General features: G+C 32.1%; 2 protein-coding genes across 2 annotated transcripts in view; both read right to left on the reverse strand.

The window, feature by feature from the left end:
* LOC122510124 overlaps window positions 1–10,700 on the reverse strand; it is an 87,380-nt gene that overhangs the window by 53,663 nt on the left and 23,017 nt on the right. The window lies entirely within an intron of this gene.
* Window positions 5,058–9,278, reverse strand: LOC122510136 (nucleolin-like). The gene is made up of 4 exons (XM_043624573.1): window positions 9,197–9,278; window positions 9,048–9,119; window positions 8,757–8,864; window positions 5,058–5,281 (listed from the first exon to the last, which is right to left on the reverse strand). The coding sequence occupies exons 1-4, from the start codon at window positions 9,276–9,278 to the stop codon at window positions 5,058–5,060; spliced, it is 486 nt and encodes a 161-aa protein (XP_043480508.1).

Here is a 10,700-nt window from a genome sequence, read left to right on the forward strand (position 1 = left end):
AGCTGTGGTTTAAGAGGTTAAAAGGCGTAGAAAAATGAAGCCAGGGAGTTCCTAAGCTTGTTTCTGTCTGCATTTTAAGAAAAAAATTGCAATTTTCGAAAGCTACAGTTTTAGTGCTGAAAAGGCGTTTGAAACGAAAGCCAGGGTGCTCCCAGACTTGTTTCGGTCTCCTTTTTTTAGAAAAAAATTGTAATATTCGAAAGCCGCGGATTTAGTGATGAAAAAGAGTTAGAAAACTGCAGCCAGGGTGCTCCCAGGCTTGTTCCGGTCTGCATTTTATAAAAAAATTACAATTTTCGAAAGCCGCGGTTTAAGTGGTAAAAAGAAGTTTGAAAAGTGAAGCCCGGGTGCTCCCAAGCTTCTTACGGTATTTATAAAAAAAACAATTTCAAAGATCAAGTCTCATTGTTTTGAAGGTGAAAAGGAGTTGGAAAACTGAAGCCAGTGTGCTGCCAGGCTTGTTTCGGTCTCATTTGATGAAAAAAATTGCAATTTTTGAAAGACATGGTTTTAGTGGTGAAAAGGAGTTGGAAAACTGAAGCCAGGGTGCGCCCAGGCTTCTTACGGTCTGCATTTTATGAAAAAATTGCAATGTTCGAAAGACATGGTTTTAGTGGTGAAAAGGAGTTGGAAAACTGAAGCCAGGGTGCTCCCAGGCTTGTTCCGGTCTGCATTTTATGAAAAAATTGCAATGTTCGAAATACATGGTTTTAGTGGTAAATAGGAGTTGGAAAACTGAAGCCGGGGTGCTTACAGGCTTGTTACATTCTTTATTCACCACGAAAATTTTTTAAAGTTCAAATCCCATTGTTTTGGAGGTGAAAAGGAGTTGGAAAACTGAAGCCGGGGTGCTTCCAGGCTTGTTACATTCTTTATTCACCACGAAAATTTTTTAAAGTTCAAATCCCATTGTTTTGGAGGTGAAAAGGAGTTGGAAAACTGAAGCCGGGGTGCTTCCAGGCTTGTTACATTCTTTATTCACCACAAAAATTTTTTAAAGTTCAAATCCCATTGTTTTGGAGGTGAAAAGGAGTAGGAAAACTGAATCCAGGGTGCTCCCAGGCTTGTTTCGGTCTCATTTGATGAAAAAAATTGCAATTTTTAAACGACATGGTTTTAGTGGTAAGAAGGAGTTGGAAAACTGAAGCCAGGGTGCTCCCAGACTATTTCCGGTCAGATTTTACGAAAAAATTGCAATGTTCGAAAGCCGCGGTTTAAGTGGTAAAAAGGAGTTGGAAACCTGAAGCCAGGATGCCCCCAGGCTTGTTACGGTATTTACCTAAAAAATATATTCAAAAATCGACTCTTATTGTTTTGGAGGTGAAAAGGAGTTAGAGAACTGAAGCCATGGTGCTACCAGGCTTGTTACGGTCTCCTTTTTTAGAAAAAATTGTAATATTTGAAAGCCGCGGTTTTAGTGGTGTAAAAGAGTTATAAAACTGAAGCCAGGGTGCTCCCAGGCTTGTTGCGGTCAGATTTTACGAAAAAATTGTAATATTTGAAAGCCGCGGTTTTAGTGGTAAAAAGGAGTTGGAAACCTGAAGCCAGGGTGCTCCCAGGCTTGTTCCGGTCTGCATTTTATAAAAAAATTACAATTTTCGAAAGCCGCGGTTTTAGTGGTAAAAAGGAGTTTGAAAAGTGAAGCCAGGGTGCGCCCAGGATTCTTACGGTCTCCTTTTTTAGAAAAAAATTGTAATATTGGAAAGGCACGGTTTTAGTGGTGAAACAGTGTTAGAAACTGAAGCAAGGGTGCTCCCAGGCTTGTTCCGGTCAGATTTTACGAAAAAATTGCAATGCTCGAAAGCCGCGGTTTAAGTAGTGAAAAGGAGTTGGAAAACTGAAGCCGGGGTGCTCCCAGTCTTGTTCCGGTCAGATTTTACGAAAAAATTGTAATATTTGAAAGCCGCGGTTTTAGTGGTGAAAAGGAGTTGGAAACCTGAAGCCAGGGTGCCCCCAGGCTTGTTACGGTATTTATCTAAAAAATATATTCAAAAATCAAGTCTTATTGTTTTGGAGGTGAAAAGGAGTTGGAAAACTGAAGCCAGGGTGCTCCCAGACTATTTCCGGTCAGATTTTACGAAAAAATTGCAATGTTCGAAAGCCGCGGTTTAAGTGGTAAAAAGGAGTTGGAAACCTGAAGCCAGGATGCCCCCAGGCTTGTTACGGTATTTACCTAAAAAATATATTCAAAAATCAACTCTTATTGTTTTGGAGGTGAAAAGGAGTTAGAGAACTGAAGCCATGGTGCTACCAGGCTTGTTACGGTCTCCTTTTTTAGAAAAAATTGTAATATTTTAAAGCCGCGGTTTTAGTGGTGTAAAAGAGTTATAAAACTGAAGCCAGGGTGCTCCCAGGCTTGTTGCGGTCAGATTTTACGAAAAAATTGTAATATTTGAAAGCCGCGGTTTTAGTGGTAAAAAGGAGTTGGAAACCTGAAGCCAGGGTGCTCCCAGGCTTGTTCCGGTCTGCATTTTATAAAAAAATTACAATTTTCGAAAGCCGCGGTTTTAGTGGTAAAAAGGAGTTGGAAACCTGAAGCCAGGGTGCCCCCAGGCTTGTTACGGTATTTATCTAAAAAATATATTCAACAATCAAGTCTTATTGTTTTGGAGGTGAAAAGGAGTTAGAGAACTGAAGCTATGGTGCTACCAGGCTGGTTTCGGTCTCCTTTTTAGAAAAAATTGAAATATTTAAAAGCCGCGGTTTTAGTGGTAAAAAGGAGTTGGGAACCTGAAGCCAGGGTGCCCCCAGGCTTGTTACGGTATTTATCTAAAAAATATATTCAAAAATCAAGTCTTATTGTTTTGGAGGTGAAAAGGAGTTAGAGAACTGAAGCCATGGTGCTACAAGGCTTGTTACGGTCTCCTTTTTTAGAAAAAATTGTAATATTTGAAAGCCGCGGTTTTAGTGGTAAAAAGGAGTTGGGAACCTGAAGCCAGGGTGCCCCCAGGCTTGTTGCGGTCAGATTTTACGAAAAAATTGTAATATTTGAAAGCCGCGGTTTTAGTGGTGAAAAGGAGTTGGAAACCTGAAGCCAGGGTGCCCCCAGGCTTGTTACGGTATTTATCTAAAAAATATATTCAAAAATCAAGTCTTATTGTTTTGGAGGTGAAAAGGAGTTAGAGAACTGAAGCCATGGTGCTACCAGGCTTGTTACGGTCTCCTTTTTTAGAAAAAATTGTAATATTTGAAAGCCGCGGTTTTAGTGGTGTAAAAGAGTTATAAAACTGAAGCCAGGGTGCCCCCAGGCTTGTTACAGTATTTATCTAAAAAATATATTCAAAAATCAAGTCTTATTGTTTTGGAGGTGAAAAGGAGTTAGCGAACTGAAGCCATGGTGCTACCAGGCTTGTTTCGGTCTCCTTTTTAGAAAAAATTGTAATATTTGAAAGCCGCGGTTTTAGTGGTGAAAAGGATCATAATAAATTACATACAACTCCCTATCTGTATTTTTTATATTTATTTTAATTTTAAAAAATTTCAAATAATGTTTTTTTAATATGAAGAATGCATCATAATAAATTACAATAAGTATATGACAAAGTACACATGGATTTCGAAGTAATGAAACAATTGTTATTTACCTTTTTTCAACCTATATGTGAATAATTAGATTAAATTTTGACTTGTATTTTGAATCTATTTATTTTTAAAGTTATGTTTGCTTTCCCACCTATTATTTTGACCTAATTTTGGCGTTTTATTTTTACTCCCTCACCTATAACTTTTAAACTAAGTTTGAGGTTATGTTTTTCTCTAAAGGGAAATAAATTTTAATAAAATTTTAAAAAATAGATGTCAGTTTATAACATCTTTTATTGATTTAAACTTACTATTAAATTTTAAGTCAAGCTTCTTTTAACCTATAGGTCAAAAATTTTATCAAATTTTAATATAAGGTAACGACCTCTTGAAATATCCTAATTAATTTGCTTTTTTAAAAAGTAGGTTAAAAATATGTCAAATTTGACCTAAATTTTGAGGAAAGGTCAAGTCAGAAGGAGTTTTCTCTAAAATTTTTATACGGTGTAGATAAAAACTGCTCTGAAAATTGAACTAAATTTTGAGGACAGCGGGAATTCTTCGTCAATTTTCTACGGTTAGGTCAAAATCTTTTAAAATTGACCAACATTTTGAGAGCAGAGGAGATTGTTTGTCAATTTTTTACCTGTAGGTTAAAACTACCCTTCAAATCGACATGAATATTAAGGACAGAGGGATTAGTTTGTCATTTTTTGACCTGCAGGTTAAATCTGCCATTAAAATTGAACTAAATTTTTTGAGCAGAGGGAATTGTTTGTCAATTTTTTACCTATAGATTAAAACTGCCCTTAAAATTGACCTACATTTTGAGGTCAGAGAGAATTGTATGTGAATTTTTGACGTTTAGGTCAAAACTGCCCTTAAAATTGACCTACATTTTGAGGGCAGAGGGAACTGCTTGTCATTTTTTTATCTGTAGGTTAAAACTGACCTTTAAATTGACATAAATTTTAAGGGCAGAGGGATTAGTTTGTCAATTTTTTACCTGTAGGTTAAAACTGCCTTTAAAATTGACCTACATTTTGAGGTTAGAGAGAATTGTTTGTGAATTTTTGACGTTTAGGTCAAAACTGCCCTTAAAATTGACCTACATTTTGAGGGCAGAGGGAATTGGCCCTCAAAATGTAGGTCAATTTTAAGGGCAGAGGGAATTACCTGTCAATTTTTTACCTGTAGGTTAAAACTGCCCTTTAAATTGACCTGAATTTAGGTCAAATGTAACTTGTTTCTGACTATGGACCTACCTCAACAGTGGGCCAACCATGACTATGTTCCCTTTACTATAAGGGGCCCTTATAAATCCTGACTCTGCGGCGGCGGCGAAATGTTTTTATATAATAGGGAGAGATATATTAGGGAATTAGAGTAAACCACCACAGTTTTAAACAAAATTTACATCCCAAGCAGAAATTAACAATTGGCGCAATACTGGCAGTCGTGGTTATAACAGTACTGACATTTGGTCGACATGATAACGCTTTTCCTCTTCCTTGCCCACCCCCTCGTCCTCTTCTTTATTTTCCACCCCCTCGTCCTCCTCGCCTTCCATCCTGATGTCCTCTTCTCCATCCTCCCCGTTTTCCACTATAACCTCTTTTTCCTTCACCTTCTTGACTTATATCACCTTCCTCTCCTTTACTTCTAGGATTCCTTCCATTCTCATAATTATTTCTCCTCCGATACCAATCCCTTCGACTCTTTCCACCCGCTTTACCTCTTTTTCTTCCTCTCTTTGCATCTAAAAGAAATAAATAAAAAAAAAATAAATAGAAAATAAATAAATAAAAAATAAATAAATAAATAAATAAAAGTAAAAAATAAATAAATAAATAAAATAAAAAATAAATAAATAAATAAAAAAAAATAAATAAATATAATAAAAAAATCGGGCAAGTGCGAGTTGCACTCGCATTAAGATCAAGGGTTCCGTACACCAAAATAAAACTCATTTTTTATAAAAAAAATATATATAAGAAATATAATTGATTAATATTAACATATATAAACCTATTGAGCTGAAATTCTTTCCTTCCTAGTTCGCAAATATGTCCGTCAATCGAGTTCGCTATATTTTTACCTTAATCTTCACTTAAAAATGAAGATCTCTACCGAATTTCAGCTCACTAGGTTGGGATTTGTAAAAGTTAACCGCAGGAACAGGGTCATTTTTTGTAATTTTTTCAAAATAATTGAATTTCTTTCCCTCCTAGTTCGCAAATATGTCCGTCAATCGGGTTCGCTATATTTTTCATGTAATCTGCATTTGAAACTAAAGATCTCTACCGAATTTCAGCTCACTAGGTTGAGATTTGTAAAAGTTAACCGCAGGAACAGGGTCATTTTTTGTAATTTTTTCAAAAAAATTGAATTTCTTTCCCTCCTAGTTCGCAAATATGTCCGTCAATCGGGTTCGCTATATTTTTCCTGTAATCTACACTTGAAACTTTAGATCCCTACCGAATTTTAGCTCATAATGTTGAGATTTGTAAAAGTTAAGGGGGGGGACAAGGTCATTTTTTGCAATTTTTTCGAAAAAATTGAATTTCTTTTTCTCCTAGTTCGCAAATATGTCCGTCAATCGAGTTCGCTATATTTTTCCTGTAATCTACACTTGAAACTTAAGATCCCTACCGAATTTTAGCTCATAATGTTGAGATTTGTAAAAGTTAAGGGGGGGACAGGGTCATTTTTTGCAATTTTTTCGAAAAAATTGAATTTCTTTCCCTCCTAGTTCGCAAATATGTCCGTTAAACGAGTTCGCTATATTTTTCCTGTAATCTACACTTAAAACTTAAGATCCCTAACGAATTTTAGCTCATAATGTTAAGATTTGTAAAAGTTAACCGCAGGAACAGGGTCATTTTTTGTAATTTTTTCAAAAAAATTGAATTTCTTTCCCTCCTTGTTCGCAAATATGTCCGTCAATCGAGTTTGCTATATTTTTCCTGTAATCTACACTTGAAACTTAAGATCCCTACCGAATTTTAGATCATAATGTTGAGATTTGTAAAAGTTATGGGGGGGACAGGGTCATTTTTTGCAATTTTTTCGAAAAAATTGAATTTCTTTCCCTCCTAGTTCGCAAATATGTCCGTCAATCGAGTTTGCTATATTTTTCCTGTAATCTACACTTGAAACTTAAGATCCCTACCGAATTTTAGATCATAATGTTGAGATTTGTAAAAGTTAAGGGGGGGACAGTGTCATTTTTTGCAATTTTTTCGAAAAAATTGAATTTCTTTCCCTCCTAGTTCGCAAATATGTCCGTCAATTGAGTTCGCTATATTTTTCCTGTAATCTACACTTAAAACTTAAGATCCCTACCGAATTTTAGATCATAATGTTGAGATTTGTAAAAGTTAAGGGGGGGGACAGGGTCATTTTTTGCAATTTTTTCGAAAAAATTGAATTTCTTTCCCTCCTAGTTCGCAAATATGTCCGTCAATCGAGTTTGCTATATTTTTCCTGTAATCTACACTTGAAACTTAAGATCCCTACCGAATTTTAGATCATAATGTTGAGATTTGTAAAAGTTAAGGGGGGGACAGGGTCATTTTTTGTAATTTTTTCAAAAAAATTGAATTTCTTTCCCTCCTAGTTCGCAAATATGTCCGTCAATCGGGTTCGCTATATTTTTCCTGTTATCTACACTTGAATCTTAAGATCCCTACCGAATTTTAGCTCATAATGTTGAGATTTGTAAAAGTTAACCGCAGGAACAGGGTCATTTTTAGCATTTTTTTCGATAAAATTGAATTTCTTTCCCTCCTATTTTGCAAATATGTTTGTCAATCGGGTTCGCTATATTTTTCCTGTAATCTACACTTAAAACTTAAGATCCCTACCGAATTTCAACTCACGAGGTTGAGATTTGTAGAAGTTAAGGGGGGGGACAGGGTAATTTTTTTAATTTTTTCGAAAAAATTGAATTTCTTTCCCTCCTAGTTCGCAAATATGTCCGTCAATTGGGTTCGATATATTTTTCCTGTAATCTGCATTTAAAACTGAAAATCCTTACCGAATTTCAGCTCACCAGGTTGAGATTTGTAAAAATTAAGGAGGGGGGACAGGGTCATTTTTTGTAATTTTTTCTGAAAAATTCAATTTCTTTCCCTCCTAGTTTGCAAATATGTCCGTCAATTGGGTTCGCTATATTTTTCCTGTAATCTGCACTTAAAACTGAAGATCCCTACCGAATTTCAGCTCACTAGGTTGAGGTTTGTAAAAGTTAAGGGGGGGACAGCCCATTTTGCGTAGCTGGGACGGACACACGAGTGATTTCATAAGGGTTCCGTCAGTAAACCTATGGTGTACGGAACCCTAAAAATAAATAATGATAAATAATAATAAATAATAACAAATAATAATAATAATAATAATAATAATAATAATTATTGATAATAATATTTAGAGGCCTTTTACGGTTTTAAAGATGTTCGTTTATTACAAATAAATTGCTATAAATTGCTACAAGTTTCGACTTAATTAAGTCCTCATCAGGCAAATTTTAAATCTTAAAACGAACATAGGCAAATGAAAAACACATCTGTAATGAAAATCATTATAAGATATTAATTGTCACCAAAGAGAAAAAATTTGAAAAAATTTTTAAAAAAAACAAATTAAAAGAGAAAAAACTCACCTTGTGTTCAATCACATTAATAATCATATAACAAAAGGTTAAAATTTAAAATTTTCCCAAAAACCATGATGGTAAAAAAGTCCATGGTAAAAATATTCATGGTAAAAGCCATTATATTAAAAATCATGGTGAACGTTACAATGATCACCATGTGAGAAACATTTAAATTTTTAGGTTAATTTAAAAAAACTCCACAGATTAAGTTTAAAAATGATAAAGTAGGAATTATATATATCATATATTACGTTAAGCGGGAATTTAATTTAATTTAAATTTAAAAAATATATTTATTTTAATTTATTTATTTTTAATTTTTTAATGTTTCATGCTCTTTGATTCTATTAAATACGTGTCTTTTAGTTTCGCTAATGTAATCCTTCAAACAATTCCCACATTGCCTCTAAATATTATTATCAATATTCTTATAAAACGGTTCTTAAACAATTTTATTAATAATAATTATTATTATTATTTTAATAATAAATAAATAAATTATATATTTTGTTATAAAAAATAATACTCGTTGAAATTTTCTGTGGAATTTGTAAATTAAAGGTTAATAAAGAATAACTTTTTTTCTGTTCCTCTTTATTTAACGATACGCTATTTTCCACGTTCGAATTCACCCATTGCCCACTCCAAACCATTCTATTTCTCTTCTTTTGTTGATCACGTTCATCTATAAGAGATAGGTGTATTACTTCACTTTACTTTATATTTATTTCTGATAATAATAAAAAATTAATTTCACTATTTAGCTACATATTTCAAAAAAATTTCTAAAAATTATTTTCCTTTTCCAATGTATAAAGAATATGTACTAAATTATTATTAACCAACAATTTTATATTTAAGAACTTACTGTTCTTTCTCTTATTCGTTTTATTATCCCTGCTTTCTGACAGTATGTCAGAGTCCATGGATATGTCATTTGCTGAAAAGAACAACATAATTATTTTTTTAAAAATAAGCATAGATTTCATTTGATTAAATTTAATTTTATCTACTTACTATTCTTTAATGATTCAATCTCCGCATTTAATTTGGAGATTTTCTCCTTAAGTTGTTCTAGTATACAATTTTCGTCACTCATTTTCAGATTTAAGTAATCGCAAAGAAATAACACTGGTTACTGTAGGTTACTAATTAAGAGTTTCATTTGTTAATCTGACGTCATAAATTGAATTATCATTGCACATGAAAAAATAATGAGAGAGAAAGTAATTTTGAATTCTCATATATTTTTATACCTTTTACATAAACATATTAAACTATTTATTTAAAAATAAATTATTCAAGTTATAAATAATAATTTAATTTAGAAATTATAAAAAAAAATTTTTTTGAAAAATTGTAATTAAAATTTTTTTAAGCCCAGATGAAAATAATTCGTTTGGAAAACTAATCGAAAATTTTTAAAAAACATTTTATAGTAAACATAACATGCGAAATTAAGAAATTGAAATAAAAAATTATAATTAAAAAAAATTAAGTTAATTAAAATTTAAATATAATTTCTATAAAATTTTAATTATACTATTTGAAAAAACTTCGTAATTCACTTAGTTATTGTCCAAAATTTTGGACAAAAAAAACTAAATATTGTCCGCAGTTTGGAAAAATGATCAGAAATTTTTATAAAAAATGTTATACTTAACATCCTAGGTGGAAAAGTCGGAATTCGAAACTGGGAGGTTTCATTGTTAAAACTTTGTGTACGTGTTCAAGTATGTTTGAGCACTATAAATTTTTATTCTTAACAAATAATTGTTTGAATAATAATTAAATTCTTAATTTTTATTTGAAATTATATAAAGTTTAGTCAATTTCAAAATTGGGAATAAACTAGAACTCTCTGGGTGCATTTTTTAAAAATTTGTTAAATAGCAACAATAAAATGTTTAAAAATGGTTTATATCATTATTCAATTTCTCCTATTTATCTGTAATCGCATATAAGATTTAGTAAATTGCAAAGTTAGGAAAAAACTACAAACTTTCTAAATATTGTCTTTAATTTATTGATTTAATAATAAGTAAACCTAAAAAAAGAAAGTTGTCAAAAATTTTATAATTTTTTTGTTTATTAAAAAATTTTATGATTTTGCAATAATAGATTTTGTAAACAAATAGAATATGCATAAAAACAATATTAGAATACAGTATTTGTATTAACACATAATTATATAGATAAACATATTGATAAATTTTAATCTTTTTGGTTAATAAAAAATGATTTTTTAGCATATTTCTTCGCAGCATGTCACAATATTATAATTCTAACGATATTGTTAAGAAAATTCCCACCAGTCGTCAATTTACACCTGGGATTACATGGGGATATCCTAATAAATTACTAGAGGAATTTCTTCAGCAAAATTGAATGTGTAATTTCCGATCGTAGATATATTACCGTAGATATACCATACGAATTTTTTGTATGGAATATTCTTATAGAATACTATACCCGTTTTATCGAATAAAATTACACGAATTTCTATCAAATTTTGAATTGC

The sequence above is a fragment of the Leptopilina heterotoma genome, unplaced genomic scaffold (assembly GCF_015476425.1).
Source record: "Leptopilina heterotoma isolate Lh14 unplaced genomic scaffold, ASM1547642v1 Lhet_67, whole genome shotgun sequence".
NCBI classification, from domain to species: Eukaryota; Metazoa; Arthropoda; class Insecta; order Hymenoptera; family Figitidae; genus Leptopilina; species Leptopilina heterotoma.

What these genes read in the sequence shown, in the direction of transcription:
- LOC122510136 (XM_043624573.1), bottom strand. Translation starts at nt 9,278, where the DNA reads ATGAGTGACGAAAATTGTATACTAGAACAACTTAAGGAGAAAATCTCC. An exon ending in GATTGAATCATTAAAGAATA is followed by an intron (nt 9,120 to 9,196) that starts GTAAGTAGATAA and finishes TGTTCTTTTCAG; the next exon opens with CAAATGACATATCCATGGAC. An exon ending in TAAAGAGGAACAGAAAAAAA is followed by an intron (nt 5,282 to 8,756) that starts GTTATTCTTTAT and finishes TATTTCTTTTAG; the next exon opens with ATGCAAAGAGAGGAAGAAAA.